At 45.4% G+C, this 23,324-nt stretch overlaps 1 protein-coding gene and 1 long non-coding RNA gene across 10 annotated transcripts in view; one reads left to right on the top strand and one right to left on the bottom strand.

Moving 5' to 3' along the window:
• OTULIN (OTU deubiquitinase with linear linkage specificity) overlaps positions 1-10,878 on the bottom strand; it is a 40,247-nt gene extending 29,369 nt beyond the window's left edge. For 5 of the 8 annotated variants that reach the window (XR_016220097.1, XR_016220098.1, XM_051853560.3 and 2 more), the window contains exons 1-2: positions 10,573-10,878; positions 1-77 (exon numbers count right to left, since the gene is read on the bottom strand). Coding sequence is in view for 4 of the 8 variants with exons in the window: in XM_051853560.3 (XP_051709520.1) it covers positions 1-77; positions 10,573-10,724 (229 nt within the window). In the remaining 4 variants the exon portion in view is untranslated. Of the gene's footprint in view, positions 78-1,805; positions 2,005-10,572 lie in introns of all 8 variants that reach the window. The other 3 variants (XM_089312629.1, XM_089312631.1, XM_051853562.3) reach the window with 2 other exon arrangements.
• Positions 10,879-11,227: 349 nt separating this feature from the next.
• Positions 11,228-15,932, top strand: LOC108177276 (uncharacterized). 2 transcript variants are annotated; one of them, XR_001794098.4, is made up of 3 exons: positions 11,228-11,367; positions 14,809-14,912; positions 15,507-15,932. It is a non-coding gene; the product is annotated as an uncharacterized LOC108177276 (long non-coding RNA). The 2 variants fall into 2 exon arrangements; XR_016220100.1 differs by having other exon boundaries at positions 14,809-15,932.
• Positions 15,933-23,324: the final 7,392 nt, after the last annotated feature.

Below are 23,324 nucleotides of genomic sequence, written 5' to 3'. Positions count from 1 at the left end.
CTGATGCCCCTCTTTCATGTATAAGCAATGCTCTCTCCTTTTCTATTTCATCTGCAGCACGGTACATGTCCTCCTCGCTGAAATCACACCAAAGCAGACATTTTCAAACACTTGTTACACTGACAGTTTCTGTCGTATCACAATATACAGCTGCTTACAAAATGCATAAGACACTCAAAGTTTAACCCTTTTTACATCACATGATGACCACCTGATAAAATATGGGTCTTGTATCTTGGATGCCGTTTCTCTCTCACCACTTTCACTTCAGAATTTCTTGCTTTACATGAGACAATTTACATCACTTTGCTTCCCAACTGGCTCTGATGTCCCTTTAACTGTAACATCTATTAATGCCTCAGCCATCTACCAGCAACCTTAGCATGTCTTATCAGTGAAGCTTCCGAAACAACTGTCAAGGCTCAAGATCAGAGACAGTGCTAATAAAAATATTTATATAGGAAAGCAAGCCAATTGCCAACCTTTATGTCATAAAGCCAATCTAACAATAGCTACTCTATAAACAAGGATAGCAGAGCACTCACTCATCACTTACTGCAAGTCACCCAACCTAAAAGCCTCCAGGCCCCGCCTACTTCTTGAACCCCACATTCCATCAGCCCTCCAGGGTCTGCTGTATATATACGCCCATGGAACCACATACTTTGTTACGACTACTATTGATTTGTTACTTTAGGAAGTGTAAGAGCTTCCTAAATAGTCACCAGTTTCTTTAGAGAACTATTAAGACCTTAATGAGTACTAGAAAAGGAAGAAAATCCCATTACGAATTAAATAATTTGAAGAACTGGACTCCTGGTTGAGGACGCTCTCTTTTCCCCTCAAGATTCACCCCATAATGACAACAAACAATAACAGAAACACTCAATCTTTGCTGTGAAAATTCAAAAAGAAAGCAGACAGAATGATGAATGCCACAACAGGAAGCCCAGGGCTAGAGAAGAGGCATCAGCACAAGGCAAGCCAGCAGAATCCCAGAAAGGCCCTGTGAATGGAAGCACCAAATTCTTCAGAGCATAGGTAGCACATCAAGTGAAAACAAGGGGACTGGCTCCTCCTATGGAGCACTCTGACCCCCAGTCCCCACACTGGACCTGGGGCTCCAAACACAACGAACAGCTCCTCCTGCAGGTGCCAAGCTAGAATAAGGAATTAGGTGAATGCCTGAGACACCCCTACCCCAATACCCTTGCCATCCTACCTCTTAGTAATGGCCTAGCAGCGCTCAAGGAAAGAGGAGGGGCTCAGAGACAGAGGCACACTGAAATGGGGAGTCTAACATGTACCCTCTGCAATCCTTCAATGGTTCCCAAAGCCAGGGGAACTCATGTCAAATCTGGATCTCACACACCACCCCAGCCTGGTCTCCATTATTCCCCTATGAGCTACACATGCTGGGTGCAAACACCTGATCAGCACAGCTCTGTGCTTTGCTTCACAAGTCCCTCTTCCGGAATGACTCAACTCCCAATCTGCCTCTTGCCTGAACACATCCCAAAGCAAGCTGAGGCGGGGGAGCCCTCTGCAGAGTTCTATGGTCACAGTGGGGACTCTGGAGTTAGGCAGTCAGCACTTAACCACACCTCACTTCAGCCTTTATGAGTTACACAACCATTACTAGGGAACTGTTTCTCTGTGTCTCAACTTAATAATCTATAAAAAGGACAGTAAATACTCATCTCAAAAGACTACCAGTGGAGGCCAGTGTTGTGTGTAGTAGGCTAAGCCTCCGCCTGTGGTACCGGCATCCCCTCTGGGTGCTGATTCACGTCCTGGCTGCTCACCTTCTGATGCAACTCTCTGCTGATGGCCTGGGAAAGCAGCATCAGATGGCCCAAGTGCTTGGGCCCCTACACCCACGTGGGAAACTCAGAAGCAGCTCCTGGCTTCAGATCAGTCCAGCTCCAGCTGTTGTGGCCATTTGGGGAGCGAACCCGTGGATGGAAGATCTTTCCCTCTGTCTCTCCCTCTCTGTAACTCTACCTACCAATGGAAACAGACTCATGTAAAATAATTAGTACTCAAAAACCAAGTTAACTACTCCTTATTACTTCTTATTCTGTGTATGGTGCTGAATATTATATCTGCCCGGTGACATCTCCTACTCTTTTTTCCCCTTCCCAAATATAAGAGAATACTTCAAAAAGTTCACACAAAATGGAATTAAAGGTAAGTTAGGGCATGTCATTGGCCCAGCAGTTAAGCGGCTGGTTAGAATGCCTGCATCCTAAATCAAAGTGCCTGGGTTCCAGCTCTGCTCCCACTCCAACTTCCTGATAATGCACATTCTGGGAGGCAGCAGATGATGCTTAAAGTGGCCGGGGCCCTGACATCCACGTGGGAGACCTGGATTCACTCCCAGGTCCAAGCTTCAGCCTGGCACAGCCTGCTGTAAGCATACCAGAGGACAGGAGTTTTATACTCTTTAAAGGCTAAGTTTAATTGGGGGAAAAAATATTTTGAATTCCATTCATACAAGGAGTCTTCAAAAAGTTTATGAAAATCATCACTGGGCCGGTGCTGTGGCATAGCAGGTAAAGCCACCACCTTCGGTACCAGCATCCCATGTGGGCACCGGTTCGAGTCCAAGCTGCTCCACTTCCAATCCAGCTCTCTGTTATGGCCTGGGAAAGCAGACTAAGATGGCCCAAGTGCTTGGGCCCCTGCACCTGTGTGGGAGACCCAGAGGAAGCTCCTGGCTCGAAGCAGTACAGCTCTGGCTGTTAAGGCCAATTGAGGAGTGACCCAGCAGATGAAAGGCCTCTCTCTCTGCCTCTCCTCCTGTGACTTTCAAATAAATAACTATTTGAAAAAAAAATTACAAATTTCAGAATGTTTTTGCACCAAAAAATTATCTTTGATTCTATTTTCCATAAACTTTTTGAAGTGTGTATGTTTGTGTACACACATATGAAAGAGACAGAGAATTTTAATGCTGTGGAGATGAGGGGACAAATGTTAGGGAAAAGGTACTTTCCTTGTACTCTGACTAGACGAAGATTTCAAGTAAAAGGTGTGACATCACCCATGAAGACTGTGCCAGAATTAAAAGCAAACAAACCTGATTCACTGAGACCATATATCAAAGACCTAAAATAAAGTGACCAAATATGTTCATTCTTCTAATAATCCTTTCTTGCATTATTAAGAGAAATTTTAATCCTCTGAAACATTTAAGCAAGTAACTTTCAAAATATCACAATCAGAAACCTTTGGACAAGTTACTTCCTCAGTTTTGGCTTCAGTTTTCTCATATTCAGAAAGAGAGCACAGGACAAGAACTCCATGATCTGCAGTTCCTCCTTCAGTTTTTTTTTGTGTGTGTGTTTTTGTTTGTTTGTTTTGACAAGCAGAGTGGATAGTGGGAGAGACAGAAAGGTCTTCCTTTACTGTTGATTCACCCTCCAATGGCCGCTGTGGCCAGTGCACCGTGCTGATCCGAAGCCAGGAGCTTCTCCTGGTCTCCCATGCGGGGGTGCAGGGCCCAAGGACTTGGGCCATCCTCCACTGCACTCCCAGGCCATAGCAGAGAGCTGGACTGGAAGAGGGGCAACCAGGACAGAATCCAGCGCCTAGAGTGGGACTAGAACCTGGTGTGCCAGCACCGGAGGCAGAGGATTAGCCTATTAAGCCACAGTGCCAGCCTCTTCAGTTTTTTATTTCTAACAGTACATACATATATTCGTCATTTGAAATTGTACTTTGGGGCAGGTGTCGGCCTCATGGTTAAGATGCTAGTTAAGGCATCCCTGTCCCACACATCAGAATACCTAGGGTCAACTCCCAGCTCTGGCTCTCAACTGCAGCTTCCTGGTGAGAAAGCAAAACCTCAGGACATCAGTGAGGGCTCCTACAACAGGGTTTCTGCCACCCACAAGGGAAACTGAGTCCCCAGGTCAACCAGTGGATGGAAGTCCATTCTCATTCATATTCATACTTTCCTTTGCTTCCTCCCACTCTTTCTCTCTCCCCACCTTTTTTTAATTACATTTCAAGCACATTCTGTGACTTTCCTGCATACACATTTGGCTCCACTTATGTTCTTTTCCTTTTTGATCTAAGAAATAAAGTGCAATCAACACAGTGCTCAGAGGAAATTCTCTGAATGAAGATCTGTACGGGCACAAATAAAAAATCCTAGAAGGTCAACAGGATGAGAACAAGAAGAAATAGAACGAACAGGAGAACTAAATGCCAAGGAAAAAGAGAAACAGAAAGATTATTCGAAATAAAAAGCAGTATGATTCAGGATACACCAAAGCAACGAAGTGGAAATTAATAAGCAGTCTAGAACCAAATTAACTGAGTCACAACTCGATTACACTAGAATTATTTTCTATCTCTCATGGCCACCAAGGACATACAAAAACTGTAAAACAGCTCCTAAATATGATACCAAAGCTGTGTCTCCCTAAAGAAAATTTTTACATTTAAGTAATGAAGCTCAATCAATACAGTCAGAAAGCAAGACATTTAACAGGCCTGAATGAAATCCTCATCCATCCAATATGACAGTACTTCAAAAAGTTAATGGAAAATGGAATTTAAAATATGTCTATTTTGATGCAAGTATTTTTGGAATCCATGATTTTTTTTTCTTTCCATAATCCATATTTTCCATGTTTCTTGAAAAACATTCTTCATCAAAAACTTTTTGGTACCAAGATGAACTCATACTTTTTTATTTTTTTAAAGATTTACTTATTTATTCGAGAGGCAGAGTTACAGAGAGGCAGAGGCAGAGATCCTCTGGTTCACTCCCCAAATGGCTGCAACGGCCAGAGCTGGGCCAATCTGAAGCCAGGAGTCAGGAGCTTCCTCTGGGTCCCCATGCAGGTGCAGGGATCCAAGCACTTGAGCCATCTTCTACTGCTTTCCCAGGCCATAACAGAGAGTTGGACTGGAAGAGGAGCAGCCAGGTCCTGAACTGGAGCCCATATGGAATGCTGGCACTGCAAGCTATGGTCTTACCTACTATGCCATGGCACTGGCCCCATTAACTCATACTTTTCTTTTTTAAAGATTTATTTATTTGAAAGTCAGAGTTACACAGGCAGAGGCAGAGGCAGAGAGAGGTCTTCTATCCGATGGTTCACTCTCCAATTGGCTGCAATGCCGGAACTGTGCCGATCCGAAGCCAGGAGCTTCTTCTGGGTCTCCCACTTGGGTGCAGGGGTGCAGGGGCCCAGGGGCCCGGGCCATTTTCTACTGCTTTCCCAGGCCATAGCAGAGAACTGGATTGGAAGTGAAGCAGCCAGGTCTTGTACTGGCACCCATATGGGATGCCGTAGCTTCAGGCCAGAGCGTTAACCCAATGTGCCACAGCACTAGCCCCAACTCATTTTTAAATTACATTTTTCACAAATTTTTCCAAGTGCCCTCCTACAAGTATAATCAACTACAGAAAGAGAAAAATAAAATTTAAAATACTTCACTCGATAAATTTGCTTTTAATTTTTAGTATTTAGCTGAAAACAGTGACATTATTATATGTAAACCCAGCAATCTGAAACAGGCAGAAAGTTGGTTTAAACTTTTTGTTATGGTAACAGAAGATAGTAAAACCACTGAAGGAAAAGGGATATAACAAGATAAAATCATCACTGTGCAACAGTTGCAGAAACCTGGCAATATTTATGCGTGTTCAGTCAGGGTGGGACAGTGTCCACAGATACCTACAGCGTCAGATGATCGCACAGCAAATTTTCTTGTTGAAAACAGCTAAAAAGTGGTGAAGAAAAGACAGAGTCTTGAACAACTCAATTACACTGTTAAAATTTTGAAAGCAAAATGCTAACAATTCCTAATTAGAAAATTCTTAGTTTAGCACCATGACATTATTTTCCAGTCTGTAGTTGCAAGTTCCCATTCAACAGTATTTATCCGGTTTCTCTTAAACAAGAGATGAAATATTGTATTCTTCATATTAAGGCAAAATACCCAACTGAGAAAGCTGTATGGCCCTGCATATTAAATCATAACCAACATTTACTCAAAGATCTGTACAGCACACATTTTTGAAAATTTTAAAAATGTTCCCTATATTCAAACAAAATTATACTATCCCTGAGGAAAAAAGTTGTAAGTTAAAAAGAGTTCAACGAAGTAAAAAGATTTTTCTGTTAAGCCAACTTCTGATTCAGATAAACCTGCAAGGGGTGGTGAAGGAATCAATTCTCAAATTCTCATATATATAGAAAACTAACAAGAAGTCATTTAACCACGTCCCATTTTGAAACTTTGCACCAGGTTCCCCCGAGTTGTGTACAAGAACTGAGTATAAGTTTATCCATCTCCCTGGACTTGGGCTCTGTAGTTCATGTTTAAGTTGGCCTGAAAGACTAACATCCCAGGCAGCATTAGTGAGACAGTGTCAACCAGCATGACACCAAGGTACCCTCCCTTACAGACACAGGAAGAGCAGGGACCACTCAACCTAGCTTTTCTCCACTGGTTAGTAGCTGCAGAGGTACGTGAACAACACATCAAATTTAGGAAAGTACCAGCACCCAGGCCAACATTCCAACTCCCTTCACCAACAGGACTCTCCTTGACTGGCCACTCCCTCTGATTTCCAAAGACATCTTGGGGACAATGCATGCAGTCACCCTCAACATTAAGCTCTGACCCTTAGACACCAACTCTGGACCCTGAAGCAGACTCTTATCAAAGTCAGGAATGAGATAGGAAGAAGTTGCTGTTATCCTATGGAGCACACCTATAAGATGATAGGGGCAGGGCAGAAAACATGTAACACAACAGTATGCCTAGTAACACCCAAAAACAATAGTTTAATACTTTTTTGTTGTTCCTGGCCCCTTTAAAAATAAAGCTTTCAGCAGAACCTTGGTGTAGAAACATAAATACACAAAAAGTTTGCTTTCAATTTCAGAGAGCTTTACAGATGTTATCTTCCCCAACACAGCCAGCCTGGGGATCCCAGATACAAACCCTGACCATTCTCAGGCAAACCAACAAGGGCCATAGGGTAGTCTCTCTTCTCAATTCCCTAAGCATTTCTGGCCTGGCCATGACCACATCCGAGGACAACCTTGGTCCTCAAAGAACACAGTATGGATTAGCTGAGCTGAAGACAAGGAGGAGACAAGAGCCTGGTGTTGGGGGTGGGGAAAGCAAGGGGCAGAACAAGAACTACTGACAGGAGCTACAAGAGAACTTCCAGAAAAGTCAGCTAATCGAGTCTGACAAGATTTCTTTGGGACCCAAAGTTATCTTCTGATTTATCCTTGACGTCTGTCCAGGAGATGCCAGCCAACCACAGCTCTCAAATGAGCTGATGGGGAAAAAAAAAAAAAGACCATAATGAGGTTTAGAAAGTGGCTTATCCGTGTGGTTTATATTTTTCCCCACTTCTTTCCCCTGTGAAATGGCAGAAAACTTGGTAGAATCAGAGCAATCGACTATTATGTAAGACACTCACACATTTCAAAGTCACATCCCAAATATGTAATTCAGCTGCGAAAGTTAAGCTATGATTTATATTCATAATTACTGACCACTGAATGTATTCAAAAGGAATCTGGGATACTGCAAAACATGTACAGCCTTCTTCTGTTTCCTGTTTCTAGGTGTAAACACTGAGTAGAAAGAAAAGCCTTGGCTCCAATGAATCCCCCCAAAAAAAATTTTTTAAGATTTGAGAGGGAGGGAGGGAGGGAGGGGGAAACGGGAGGGAAAGAGAGAGAGAAAAAGAAAGAAAGAGAAAGAGAGGTCTTCCATCTACTGGTTGACTCCCCAAATGGCCACAACATGAGCTGGGCTGATCTGAAGCCAAGAGCCTCCTCCGGGTCTCCCACGTAGTGCAGGGGCCATGTAAGAATTGACATGCATACATTAAATTTCACACTATATAGTGCTTATGTGATACACGCAGTACAGTTTCTCTAGCCCATGAGAAAACATCACAGAGCTAAGAAAAACAGCCTCAAGAACCAACCACTACTGATTCACAAAGACAAAAAAGGGCTAGAACACCCCAAACTTAAGCTACAATGTTCAAAGTTGACATCTGAGCATTAGTCTCACCTCTTTTATGTCTCCTAAAGGGGAGCAAGATAGAGGCAACAAAAGCAAGTAGAAAAAGAAATTAATCAATCAAAAACTCTAACATTCCAGGAAAAAGAAAAATAAACTGAAGGTCGGTGTCATCAGAAATCATGTCCTCTTGCCTTATTTCACTGAGGAAGCCAGGAAGAGGTAGGGAGGCTCCCACCCAGGCATTAGGGAACACTGGAATCTACTACCAGTGTCTTCCTGGCTAAGCAGCACACAACTCTGAAATTTCCCAATAGCCTCTAAATAACAGTGATTAGAAATTCACACTCACAAAAAAAGGCTGTAATTTCACATCATTCCTTTTCCTCACTCAGTTCTTTCCACTCCCCATTTCCAGAATGTTATTTAATGCAATACATTTTTATATCAAAACTCTTATTACTTAAGTTTTATTAGGACAACCAGTAGTAAAAATGTATCAAAGTAATAAACTATATACACAAAACTTTACTGGATAATCTCAAACTCATTTAAGAATGCTATTAATTTTAGAAATAATAGGAATTCTATTTCTACTTTTAGATTTTATAGGTGTAATTACTAAGAAATATTGTTCTCATAAATAGATGGAAATGGGGCTTTGTTAAAACAAATTCTCTGAACTTCTGAATTACATGCCCAAAGTATCATAGTAACTGCTCATTAAATGTTATTTTTAGGCAACAGCTAACAACTCCCAGGTTCTCCAAATGTGCTGAAAACAAAAATAAAAGAAACCACCTGAATTGCAGGGGGCTGATTATCTGGTTATTAGAGCTGATGACCTTCTGTTTTCAGGAAATGTAAGACAAGTGTCTCTTTTGCAATTCTTTCCTAATGTGCAAAATAACAAATCTGTACGACTGAGTAGAATTCCTTTCAGCTTTAGGTCTGTAATCCTACTGACAGTGGACAGAAGAGGCACCTGTGCAAAGAGCACTCTTCCCACCACGGTCCACTTTCCCAGGGGCTTGGACATTGGAGAACCACATACACCAGAACATCTGCCACAGAACCATGCATACTTTTAGGACTGATTTTGGAGTTTTCTCCAACCCTCAATGGGGCATGAAATTGCTCAGGCACAGGCAAAGGCACAGTAAACAGAAGGCAAGCCATCTAAGTGGGGACAGTTCCCCCCATCAGGCAGGAGGAAGGCAAAAGCAGAACCAGCCCTAAACACCAGTTCGAGTCCCAGTTGCTCCACTTCTGATCCAGCTCTCTGCTGTGGCCTGGGAAAGCAGAAGGAGATGGCCCAAGTCCTTGGGCTCCTGTACCTGCTTGGGAGATTCGGAAGAAGCTCCTGGCTCCTGACTTCGAATCAACCCAGCTCCAGCAGCTGCAGCCATTTGGGGAGTGAGCCAGAGGATGGAAGGATGGAAGACCCCCCCCCCTCCCCGCCTCTACCTCTAACTTTGCCTTTCAAATAAATCCTTAAAAAAAGAACCAGCCCTACTTAACTCTGTACAGAACTACAGAATCAGAGTTGTTCTCTAACATGGAGAGCAAACTGGAGAAGCCACAGGCCCCATCAGCTCACACATGGGCTTCTTCAAGGGGTTCAATTAAAAAAGTCAGGTGCTACTATTCAAAAATCAGGATATTAAGTACAGAAGATTCAGCAACTATACGTTGGCAAAGGGATCCTCACCCTAACACAGAAATACACAACCTCTTCTGATCCCCTTGGTCTATACCTGCCAAGCTAGGGGGAGGGGTCGGGACGCCAGGAATTCGAAACATCATGCTCTAAATCGTGCAGACTGTTCCGTGCCTGTCCCGGGTAAGTAACTACTGAAGTGAACAACCCCTTAAGTGCACCACCATCATCGCGCTGGGGGGGGGGGGGGGGCAGTAAATCAGAGTATGCAAGTGTGATCAAAACAAAGAAGCTGCCTAACTGCCTCCAAGCGCTCCTTTCGAGGAAAGCCAAAGTGGAGGGGGTGGAAGAAGTGCGTTAAAAGCGCACCTAAGCACGTCTTACAGTGCAACTCTCCAGACAACCAACATAAGCGTCAAACTGGCTGCGAACTGAATTCTGGCATTCCGAAGGCACCCAGGTTTCTCCCGGGTTCACCTGCGCGCCCGGTCCCGCGCAGACACCACCAACCTCCCCTGGTCGCCCCTGTTTGACCTAACTAGCTCAGGGGGAACGGGAAATGCGGCCGGGCCAGCTGAGGCTAAAGCGGAATGGGAGAGACTCCAAGTCGGCCCCGCGTCGCGCGGCTCGGGTCCCCGTGGCTGGGGCAGAGCCGACCTAACTTCCTCCCCGCCCCGGCCAGACCGGAGGCAACGCTGTGGGGGTCGGACCCAGAAGGAAATGCGCCCCGGGGGTGCTGCCCAAGCTTCTCCGGAGCTTTCCCGAACTTTGGAAACGCGAAGTCAAACGGGGTGGTAGGGGCGCCCTCGGGAACACGTCTGGACCCCGCACAGGGCAAAAGTCCTTGCCTGAGGAGCGAAGGGCTCCCGCGCCCGCCCCGCGTCCCGCGCACTCACTGCTCGGCCGGGCACCGCGTCGCGAGCCGCGGCTGCCCGCTGGCCGCCGGCTTCCCGCCCTCCCGCGCCGCGGCCCCCGCGTCCCTCGCCGGCGTCTCGGCGCAGCTAGCGCCCGGCCACGCTCCGGGCTGCGGCATGGTCTCCCGGTTCATGCGGCCTTCTAAGCCGAGAGGGTTCAGCCGGCTTGGCGCGACCCCAGAGCCCTTCAGTCTGGGCTCTCGGCCCCGGTAGCAGCCGCTCAGCAGCCCCGGCGGCCTCGAAGGGTCCGCTGGACGCTTCCGCGCCAGTCACTGCGGCCCGCCCCGCGGCCCTTGACCCGTAACGGAGGGGCGCGGCCGGAGGCGTGGCGGCCGGAGACGCGGCGCATGCGCAGGAGCGAGCGGAGGGGCCTGGGAGAGGCAGCGCGGTGCGACTCCTGCGCATGCTCTGTCGCCGCGCGGCGCAGGCGTGGAGGCATGGCGCTGGGCCCGCTCAAACGGCGGGGCGCGTGCAAGTGGCGAGTCCGAACGTCCCGCCCCGACTTTCCCAGCGTGAAAGTTGTGCCTCGCTCGTTCTCGAGCCGGCAGCCCGTGGCATCGGCTCCTGCGTCGGGCTTGGCGTCCTGACCCGGATGAGGGTGGGAAGGGCGGGCCGGTTCAGCTCCACAGCTGAGCGTCCTCTGCTCTCGGATGCGCTCTCCTCCTCTGGCAGTTTTGATTGAAGAGGACTAATGCGAAGGCGTCAGAGATCCGAAGGCGAAACAGTTCATCTCGGGAGGAAGCAGCCGAGTAGCCTTGAAGCGTGAGAAGCGGCTGGGTACGCAGGGTACTGTGCCAGCTAGGCGCCCCCGCCCGTAGTGGGCGTGAGGGGAATAGCCGACCCCCTGACGCTGCGTGGTGAGAGGCGGAACAGGGACACAGCAGAGGACTTGAGAGAGAGGAAAGGAAGGGGAGTGCTGGAGACCACCTCGGGGAAACCACGTTGAGCGAACTGAGCAGCGTGTGCTTGATCCTCACTGAGAAATTTTGAGGTCAAAGATTTATGTAACCGGCGCCGTGGCTCACTAGGCTAATCCTCCGCCTTGCCGCGCCGGCACACCGGGTTCTAGTCCCGGTCGGGGCGCCGGATTCTGTCCTGGTTGCCCCTCTTCCAGGCCAGCTCTCTGCTCTGGCCCGGGAGTGCAGTGGAGGATGGCCCAAGTCCTTGGGCCCTGCACCCCATGGGAGACCAGGAGAAGCACCTGGCTCCTGCCTTTAGATCAGCGCGGTGCGCCGGCCGCGGCGGCCATTGGAGGGTGAACCAACGGCAAAGGAAGACCTTTCTCTCTGTCTCTCTCTCTCACTGTCCACTCTGCCTGTCAAAAAAAAAAAAAAAAAGATTTATGTATTTGCACGGCAAAGAAAGATCTTCCATCTGCTGGTTCGCTCCCCAAATGCCCTCAACAGCCAGCCCTGGGCCAGCTTGAAGCCGGGAGCTAGGAGCCCCATCCTGGCCTCCCACATGAGTGGCAGGGGCTCAAGTATTTGGGCCATCATCAGCTGCCTTGTCAGGTGCATTAGCAGGAAGCTGGGAGGGAACTGGAGCAGCCGGGACTCATACTGATATAGGATGCCAGCGTGACGAGCCGTGGCTTACCCGGCTGTGCCACAACACATACCCCATGGAAATAATTTTGAAAGAGCTCTACAGTTAGAGAATGGGTGGGAGAAGGCAAGACTGGGAGACTAGATTGTAGGGGGCATCAAAGGGAGAAACTGGGTGGAAAAAACGTTTGCATTCAACGTTTGGAAAGAACTCTGGGCTTGTTTCTTCCTTTTATTTTACTTGAAAAAGTTCTAAATATACATGGTGAAAAATTCAGAGCATATGAAACAATTTCTGAATTTATGCACTTTAAAGATGTGGGATTCTAGTGGGTTGCATAGTGTCCCTAGCCCCACCCCCACCCCGCGTAAATTCATGTTCATCTGGAACCTCACAATATCATCTTAGAAATAGGGTCTTTGCAGATACAATTAACTAAGATGGCGGCTGGTGGTGTGGCACCACAGGTTAAGCCACAGCTTGCCAGTATCCCCTATCAAAGTGCTGGTTTGAATCCTGGCTGCTCTGCACTCCATCTAGCTTCCTACTAATGTGCCTGGGAAGGCAGCATCAGATCGTCCAAATACTTGGTCCCTGTCACCCACATGGGAGACCAGGAGGGAGTTTCTGGCTTCTGGGTTCAGCCTGGACCCAGCCTTGGCCCACTGAGGTCATCTGTGGAGTAAACTAGCAAATATGAGTTCTCTCCCTCTCACTGTTTCACTCTTTCAAATCAGTGAGTAAAATCTTAGTCTAATGACTGGTGTCCATGAGGACACACTGATTCTAGACACAACATAGGCCCTGTGGAGGCACAAGAAGAGATTGGAGCATTACAGCTAAAAGCATTGCAATGCCAGGAGCAACCAGAAGCCCAGAAGAGGCAAGGATTACTCCAAACTGTCTTCAGAAGAAAATGACTGCCAACAACCTGATTTCAGACTTCTAGCCTCCAAAATGTGGAAGAATACATTTATACTGTATTATTTTGTAATGGCAACCCCAGGAAACTAATATAAGGATCAAGATGAAAAGATCATAAAATCCTATCGTGCCATCACACAGATTCTGGATTCACCGTTTTATTTCAAAGCATTAAAGAAGGTTCTGACAGTATGTTTGGTGCTGACTTGTCTTTTCCCATTATGTGTGTCTAATGAAGAAAACCACTGGATAGGTGTGGGGATCCACTGGCCTACTGTGAGAAGGAGCTGAGTGAAAACTCCATTAATCACTAGACTTCCAGCCGTGCTCAAAGTGCTTCCATGAAATGAAGTGCCAGGGCTGCTTCTGTCTACTGGAAAGGAAGGTATCCAATGGCTTAGGGAGCTTGCAGTATTCGGGAAGATTTATCATATAACACCTGCTTGCCCAGCTGGTCTCCAGTATGGCAGTGGTAAGGTGGTGGAAGCTTTATGATGGTAGGTCACTGGGGGTGCTGACCTCAGAAGGGACTAATGCAGTTCTAGCAGGATGATGACTAGTTCCTATGAGTTTGTCCCAATGAGAGCAAGTTGTAAAAACAACAGGCTTGGCCCCTGAATCTGTCCTGTTTCCTGTTTGCATGTGATCTCTCCCTCCTGCCTCTGATCCTTCCATGATGCCATCTGCCATGCTGTGATGTAGCTAGAAGGCCCTTACCAAAGTCAAGTAGATGCTGATTCTGTGCTTTTGAATCTCCAAAACTATAGGTCATGTAAACCTCTTTTCTTTGTGAAGTACCCAGCCTCAAGAGTTTTGTTAAAACAGCAGCAGAAAATGGACTACTACACCTCTCATTGGAACCATTAGACCATGAACCCATCCTGTGGTTCCCTCCCCCTTTCCTGAATGCATAATTAAGAATACATATTTAACAAATGGCAAAACCTCCACACTGATTCCCTGACCTGAGTGAAGACTGGCATCATAGAAATGGCAAAACAGAAGCCTCTAAAACTGATTCTGCCTTTAAAATAATCAACAAAAAGCAGTACCACATTCATAGAGGGATTGCAGAGGTTAGTGCCACTGTCAAGGACTTGAAAGTTGAAGAGATGATGATATCCACCACAACTATCTGTTTATTTGAAAGAGTGACAGGAAGACAGAGAGCTTCCATCCGCTGGTTCACACTATAAATGGCCACAACAGCCAGGGGTGGTCCAGGCTAACTCCAGGAACCAGGAATTCCATCTGGGTCTCCCATGTTGCTGGCAGGGGTCCACATACTTGGGCCATCACTGCCTTCCCAGGCTGTATTAGCTGGATCAGAAGTGGAGCAGCCAGGATATGAACCAGCTACAGTGATATGGGATGCTGGTGTCACAAGTGGTGGCTTAACTTGCACCACAATGCCAGCTCCTCATCACATTCCTGTCTAACTCACTGAGTTGGGTACTGAACACAGGTGGGTCTTGGAGAATGGCAGTAGATTCTCATAAACCCAATTATGTGCTGACCTAGTTGACAGGGCCTCACTGTGGAAAAACAACACATCTCCTAGTGCTGCATATGGAGTTATTGCTCTAGCAAATACTTGGCCTCTCTACCTAAGGGGGAAAGGACCCACTAGAAGGAATTTACTCTCAACTGCCAAGACCAGCACTATACCTTCTTGTTCTGCTACAGGGATAATATCAACTCACCAGTCCCATGCTACAATCTGGCCTCATTTACCTTCTCCCTCCACAGAATTCCACATGGGTCCATTGATGAGAATGTGCTGATTAGTCTTTTTGAGCAGGACATAGCCATTATTCCAGATATATTGATGTTTGTGCGTCAGAGGATACGAAGTAAGTCTCACCAAACTTAAGGGGCCTTCTACCTCAATGAAATTTCTAAGTGTGCAGTAGTGTAGGATATATCAAGATATTAATTCTAAGGTGAATTGTTTCTGGCCCTTCCTACAACCAAAAATGAGGGCGGGGTTATGCCTAATAGAAGAGAAGGCTGTATAACAAGTCCAGACTATTGTACAAAGTACTCTGCCACTTGGGCCATGCAGTCTGACAGCCAACAGTGCTTGATGTGATAGTGGCAGATCTAGATGTTACTTATAATCTTTGGCAGGCACCTTCAAGTATAGGTGAATCACATACCAACCCTGAGGATTTTGGTGCAAAGCCCTGGAACAGCTCTTGGTTTGCTCCTGGGCCATGGTAGAGACTGAACATGTGATCATGGGCCACCGTGTTACCATGTGGCCTGAGCTCACTGATATGTCAGGTTATACAGTGTATCTTGGTATGCTGTGATAAACATGACACAGTACCTCTGTGGCTTCCCTCCCAGAAACCCAAGCACAGGGCCAACTAGAAAAAAAAAAAAATCAGGCAATTCCATCAAATGGAGCATCTTACAAAATACTTGACCAACACTCTTCACAGCTTTCCGGCTCGTCAAAAGCATACAAAGTCAGAAACCATCCCAGCCAAGAGGAACCTAAGGAGAGCTGAGGATGAAAGGTATGGTGGTCATCTGGACAGAATTCTGGAACAGAAAAGGACACGGGGTTAAACAAGGGAAATTTGAGCAATGTATGAATGCTGGTTCATCAGTTGTAACAAATGTGCTTTGCTAGCACACTGTGTTATTATGGGCACTCTGTACTATCCTCTCAATTTTCCTGTAAATCTAAAACTATTCCCCAAAAAAGTGTATTATACATTAAGAAATCAAAAATCTAACTCAGATCCCACTTTATAAAGTGTTAAACCAAGACTCTCCAAAGCAATGAAGAATGTCCAGTCATGTTGTTCTTATTTTGTACATCAATTTTAAAAATTGTATTTAAATATTAATGTTTTCATATTTTAATGTTTATTGTATGTTTCTTATATACATAACACATACATCCATACAGAAGTACATTGTGAGCTTTAAGACATGCTTGCTGGAGGTAAATTTGTTACTACTGACATTATAGAACTTATTAGAGAGCTGTGTTAAACCAGTAAGTCAAAACTAGAGTTTCTTAGAGGCAGTCATGAGAAGAAAGCTCATGAACTATGATATAATTAAAACAATTTACCTGTATTTTGCTAAGATGAATAACTAATGACATCTAAAAACTATAATCTTAGGGGGCAGGTATTTGGCCTGGTGGTTGACACCCTTTGGGATACTTGCATCCCATGTTGGACTGCCTTGGTTTGAGTCCCAGCCCTGTTCCTAATGTCAGCTTGCTGCTAATGCATACCCTGGGAGGCAGGAGGTGATGGCTCAAGTACTTGGGGTCTTGTCCAAGTCCACATGGAATACTGGATTAAGTTTCCAGCTCCAGGCTTCAGCTTGGCCCATCCCTGGCTATTGCAAGCATTTGGGGAGTGAACCAGCAGATGGAAGATTGCTCGCTCTCTCTCGCCCTCTCTGTCTCTCTCTCTCTCTCTGTCTCAGTTAAATGAATAAATATTTTTAAAAGTAACTATAAGCTTAGGTAAAATCCTACATAATAACATTGCTAAAAAATAATTCCAGTTTTCAATTTCCTCCTAGAATCAAATATTGGGTAACACTGAATAACTGATAGTGATATGATGGCATTATAATCTGGTAACTTATACTTTGAATCAAAACATCAATTTCAGTGATCTTGCCTAGAATAACTAATATGTAAAAGATTTCAAGTTCCTTTGTGTTGAACACTGCAACCCTCACTTGTAAAGACTGTTCGTGAATACTGCTGAGCTTGATCTTTTGGTGTTGTAATTCTCTTTAAGGAACTTAGAATAAGTCGGACACATTGCCCTCCCTTCCAAATACCATACACATATTTTATAGCTAAGTCAAACCACCCTATATTTTAATCCTATGGAATTCCCCAATGTCAGAGCAATAAAAAAATAGATTTCAAGTGTATTCTGTAGGTCAATTTCAAGCATTCACAGGAAAGGTACTTTTTCATTTATTAATTCTACTTTCATAAGTTCACGAAGTGTATCCAAGCTTGAAAGGAAGTGTTAGTTTCACTTAGAAAGTAACTACTCCAGGAATACCCAAGCATTAATTTGAAAGACTCCTTTTTTGCAATATGCCTTTTGATTATGGAATGCTCATTAATTAAAAAAAGAATGATGCTGGGGGTAGGAACTGACTGTGCCTTCAGTTCTGATACTGAAAGAAATAACTATAGAGAAAAAATAGGGGAAATATTTATAGCCCAATAGAAAAAATATCTTATAGTAGTGTTAGTTTATCTGGAAAGCCCCAAAACTTTCCCCAAGAGTTTTTATTGGGAGAAGTATGGGTCATAATGAAATTTATTTTATTATGAAAATGAAACCATTTTGTACATAAGGAGACGAGAGAGAATGATGCTGTTATAATTTACAGACTGAAAGTTCTGGAAAATATTAAGCCAGTTATTTGCCTCCAGCTAAACAGAATTTCATCCTAAAGACATTATCCAGGCAGATGGTAATCTTAATTTATTTGGAGAGCTTCTACACTGGAATTCCAAACCATTAGTTCCTTAGTGTCTGCAACAGACTGAGTGTGTCCTCCAACCCTCCAAATTCATATGTTGATTTCTTTTTTTATTTTATCTTTCTTTTATTTTTGACAGGCAGAGTGGACAGTGAGAGAGAGAGAGAGACAGAGAGAAAGGTCTTCCTTTTGCTGTTGGTTCACCCTCCAATGGCCGCTGTGGCCGGCGCGCTGCAGCCGGCGCACTGCGCTGATCTGAAGGCAGGAGCCAGGTGCTTCTCCTGGTCTCCCATGTGGGTGCAGGGCCCAAGGACTTGGGCCATCCTCCACTGCCCTCCCGAGCCACAGCAGAGAGCTGGCCTGGAAGAGGGGCAACCGGGACAGAATCCGGCGCCCCGACCGGGACTAGAACCCGGTGTGCCGGCGCGGCAAGGCGGAGGATTAGCCTAGTGAGCCACGGCGCCGGCTCATATGTTGATTTCTAATCCCAATAGGACTGTATCTGAAGATAGGGACTAGGAGGAAGTGACCAAGGTTAAACAAGGCCGTAGGGTATGGTCCTAATCCAATGAGAATGCCTGCACCAGAAATTGAGTCAACTGGCACCCTGATCTTACATTATCAAGAGGGAAAATAAATAACTCCTGTTTAAGCACCTAGTCCTCAGTATATTGTTATGGCAGCCACAGTAGACTAAGACAGTATCATACAATACTTCCCTACCTTTACCTTTTTTTTTTTTTTACAGGCAGAGTGGACAGTGAGAGAGAGAGACAGAGAGAAAGGTCTTTTTCCATTGGTTCACCCTCCAGCCAGCGCACTGCACTGATCCAAAGCCAGGAGCCAGGTGCCCCTCCTGGTCTCCCATGCAGGTGCAGGGCCCAAGGACCTGGGCCATCCTCCACTGCACTCCCGGGCCACAGCAGAGAGCTGGACTGGAAGAGGGGCAACTGGGACAGAATCCGGCACCCCGACCGGGACTAGAACCCGGGGTGCTGGTGCTGCAGGCAGAGGATTAGCCTGTTGAGCCCAGGCGCCGGCCAACCCTTACCTTTTTTTTTTTTTTTTTTTTTTTTTTTTTTTTTTTTTTTTTTTGACAGGCAGAGTGGACAGTGAGAGAGAGAAACAGAGAGAAAGGTCTTCCTTTGCCGTTGGTTCACCCTCCAATGGCTGCCGCGGCCGGCGCACCGCGCTGATCCGATGGCAGGAGCCAGGAGCCAGGTGCTTTTCCTGGTCTCCCATGGGGTGCAGGGCCCAAGCACCTGGGCCATCCTCCACTGCACTCCCGGGCCACAGCAGAGAGCTGGCCTGGAAGAGGGGCAACCAGGACAGAATCCGGCGCCCCGACCAGGACTAGAACCCAGTGTGCCGGCGCCGCTAGGCAGAGGATTAGCCTAGTGAGCCGCGGCGCCGGCCCAACCCTTACCTTTTAATACAAATACATGAGTTCCTCGAAAGGAAGTCCACCATTTCTACAATTTTTTAAAAAGCTAATAAAGCAAACTGTAGATGTTTCCTAAGAAAGTTAAGGGTAAGGAAGAGATCCTTTATCACTTGTGGAAACCTTCACCACCTCAAGTAGTCTGATGTTACAATGATACCTCTCATATAATCCAGTCTCATCTCCATTAGAGTCGGAAGGAAGAGCATCACCCTACGACGATTACCAAGAACTCTCCACCATAGGAGGATATGAATAGGCCTGCTCCCCCTTCCAACTACTTCCTTCCTGTTTACCATATTCCCACTTTACAAGAAAAGCTTTACCTCTCAAGTACCCAGTGTGGGCCTCTAGAGCTGCACCATCCAACACAGTCACCACCAGAAATATGTGCCTATGGAACACTTAAAATGTAGCTGGGCAGAATTAAGATTTGCTGTTCGTGTAAAATACATGCAAGATATCAAGGACTTAGTATAAAAAAAAGTATGTAAAATATCATGTTTGTAATTTCTTAAATTGATTACATGTTGAAAATTTTTTGAAATATTGTATTACATAGAATGTTAGTTTCATCTGTTGCTTTTTCCATTTCTTATATGGCTACTAGAACAGTTTAATTAGCTGTTATATGGCTCACATTGTATTTCTATGGTGGTGCAATTCTAGAGCTTGAAAAAAAAAGGGGACACCTTAGATTTTGCCTTCAGAGAAGCCTCTGATACAAAGCACCAAACACTTGCATGCTGCTTTCATGTCTCTCCTTTTCTTTCCTTAAGAGTGGGTATTTTGGTATTCAAGTAGAGTACTATGATCAACATGTCAATTCAGATATACGGTAGGGTAGAGTGGGAAGGGTGACAGTGCAGGTCAGAGGGACCAGCTTTGTGACATTGGGCAACTAATTTTACTTCTCTAAATGTCAAATTTTCAGCTTTTAATTTTGCCCAAAGGGATGGTACTCTTTGGGGAGGGTCCCAGGAGTACAAAGTAGAGGGTATAGGTAGATGATATTGGGTGTTTGGTATAGCAGTTCAGTTGCCACGTTGGGTGTCCTGGCTCTGCTTCCAATCCAGCTTCCTGCTAATGTGAACCCTGGAAAGCATCAGATGATGGCTCAAGTGCTTGGCCTGGATGGAGCTTGGATTTTTCTTTTCTCTCCTCACTACCCCTACCTTTCAAATGAAAATGAATTTTTTTAAAACAGAAGAAACGTTGGTGGCATCCTCCATCATCCAGGTGACAGACTCATGCATGGCAAGGCTCCAAGCCTTACCCAGCTTTAGAATACGGTTGTAAAGGGAGGCACTTTTCTTACAACACTTCCCAAAACAGAGAAAGTGATCAGCTCTAATAACCAGATAATCAATCCTTTGCAATTCAGGTGGTTTTTTTATTTTTTTGCTTTCAGAATATTTAGGGAACTGAGAGTGGCTAGCTGATGCCTGAAAATAATATTTAATGAGAGATTACTATGATATATTGGACATGTAATACAGAAATTCAAAGAATTTGTTATAACAAAATTCTATCTGTGAGAACAGTATTTCTTAATAATTACATCTATAAAACTCAAAATAGGAATAGAATTGAAATTAAATCCCATTTCTAACAATAGCATTCATTAATTTATTTTAAAGACATTATCCAATAAAAGCTTGCTATATATAACTACCAAAATGTATAATTTATTTTGTCAATGTTTATTACTAATAATTAGCCTAATAAAACTTTCAAGGAATTTTAATAAAAGACTTTCATTTTAAAATATATTAAATAATATATATATATATATAAAGGAAAGGGAATAACTCAGTGAGAAAAAGGAATGATGTAAAACTATGGTCAGTTTTTTATGTACTGAATCTCTCATAACCATTATTTGTAATCTATTGGGAACCTTGAGTTTTACTTTGAAATCTCAACATTTAAAATACAATGGCAGGGCCAGTGCTGTGACATAGTGGGTAAAGCCACTGCCTGCAGTGCCGGCATCCCATATGGGCACTAATTCAAGTCCTGGCTGCTGCACTTCTGATCCAGCTGTCAGCTATAGCCTGGGAAAGCAGTAGAAGATGGCCCAAGTGTCTGAAGCCCTGCACCCACTTGGAGACCTGGAAGACATTCCTGGCTTCGGATCAGCCCAGCTCCAGTTGTTGCAGCCATTTGGGGAGTGAACCAGCAAATACAAGACTTTTTCTCTCTCTTTCTCTCTCTTTTCTCTCTTTCTCTCTCTCCGTTTCTCTCTCTCTCTCTCCCTTTCTCTCTCTCTCTTTCTCTCTCTCTGCTTCTGCCTCTCTGTAACTCTGACTTTCAAATAAATACATATTTTTAAAAATACAATGGAGGCTGGCGCCGTGGCTCACTAGGCTAATCCTCCACCTGCGGTGCCGGCGCCCGGGTTCTAGTCCCGGTTGGGGCGCCGGATTCTGTCCCCATTGCTCTTCTTGTCCAGCTCTCTGCTGTGGCTCAGGAAGACAGTGGAGGATAGCCCAAGTGCTTGGGCCCTGCACCCACTTGAGAGACCAGGAGGAAGCATGCGGCCATTTGGGGGGTGAACCAACGGAAGGAAGACCTTTCTCTCTCTCTCTGTCTCTCTCACTGTCTAACTCTGCCTGTCAAAAAAAAAAAAAAAAATACAATGGCAATTACATCTTTCAAAGCTGATAGAACATTTTAGGTGTCAAATTTGAAAATAAACAAAAAGATTTATTTATTTGAAAGTTGGAGTTAAAGAGAGAGAAGGAGAGATCTTCCATCCACTGGTCCACTCCTCAAATGGCCACAACAGCTAGGGCTGGGCCAGGCCAAAGCCTGGAGCCAGGAGCTTCATCCAGGTCTTTGATGGGGGTAGCAGGGGCCTAAGCACTTGGACCATATTCTGCTGATTTTCTCAGGCCATTAGCAGAGAGATGGATCAGAAGTGGAGCAGCTGGGACACAAACTGGTGCCCATATGGGATGCCAGCAGTGCAGGCTGCAGTTTTACCCACCGTGCCACAACACTGGCCTCCAGACCCAGATGTCAACTTTTAAATGTATCAACAGATACACAGCTGTTGAAGCTCTGGAAGATGAGAAGATGAGCAAAGACATTCAGACAACTGCTTTAGACAGCAGCTAGTCACAAGCCCTTCATGTTACAAGTATTGCCACAAAGGACCAAAATCCAAGACACATTCAATCATTGGCTCTGCAACTCCACTCCATCCCCCATGCCGGAGATGGTAGCATAGGGCTCTGTCATCTCCATGAAATGTATTTGGGTTTAGAGCCGCTGTCTAGTATCCCTGGTAGCAGACACTGCCAATCTCACCCCAGTAGGAGTCCTTGCTAAAGCAACTATTCAGGAGTAGACTTTCTTTATACATCTATATCAACAAGTTAGATTGGAATCTAACTAACTATTGAGCTTGCTAACAAGCTGGAAGCACCTTGGGGGAAGTAGATACTCACCATCTTGGTCAGCTGCCACAGGGCAATACCATCAACTGATTGGCTAAAACAACAGAAATCTACTTTCACAGTTCTTGAGGCTAGAAGCCCAAGACCAGGGTGCCAACACAGTCAGGTTCTGGTCAGGGCTCTCTTCCTTGCTTGCAGATGCCTGCCTATGTGCTGTGTGCTCATGTGGCCTCCATGTGACTTTTCCTCAGTGCAAGAGAACATATTGAAAGTGAGCCCCAGGCCGGCGCCGCAGCTCACTAGGCTAATCCTCCGCCTTGCGGCTCCGGCACACCGAGTTCTAGTCCCGGTCGGGGCACCGGATTCTGTCCTGGTTGCCCCTCTTCCAGGCCAGCTCTCTGCTGTGGCCAGGGAGTGCAGTGGAGGATGGCCCAAGTCCTTGGGCCCTGCACCCCATGGGAGACCAGGATAAGTACCTGGCTCCTATCATTGGACCAGCGCAGTGCGCCAGCCGCGGCAGCCATTGTTGGGTGAACCAACGGCAAAGGAAGACCTTTCTCTCTGTCTCTCTCACTGTCCACTCTGTCTGTCAAAAAAAAAAAAAAAAAAAAGTGAGCCCCAGTCTCTCTTCCTCTTCTTATAAAAACAATAATCCTAATGGATCAAGCCGTACTCTTATGACCTCATTCAACCTTAATTAAGTCCCATGGAAGCCTCCTTTTGAAATACAGTCACACTGAGGGGCCGGGGTGGGGGAGGTAAGGATTTAACATATGAATTTGGAAGGGACACAAATACTGAGTCCATAACTTTAATTAATCTTTATTTAGGCCTTGTTCCTAACCCAATGGATGGTACACAGTGTTCCTTAATAAATTTTTTGCTGAATTATTATTATTAATCCCTGTGTATTGTAATGGGCACACAGTGTAGCG

This window comes from Oryctolagus cuniculus, chromosome 14 (genome assembly GCF_051225735.1).
Source record: "Oryctolagus cuniculus isolate XC-2025 breed Fujian yellow rabbit chromosome 14, ASM5122573v1, whole genome shotgun sequence".
NCBI lineage: Eukaryota > Metazoa > Chordata > Mammalia > Lagomorpha > Leporidae > Oryctolagus > Oryctolagus cuniculus.
The sequence above is the reverse complement of the archived record's forward strand: the minus strand, read 5'-3'. Positions and strand labels throughout refer to the sequence as shown.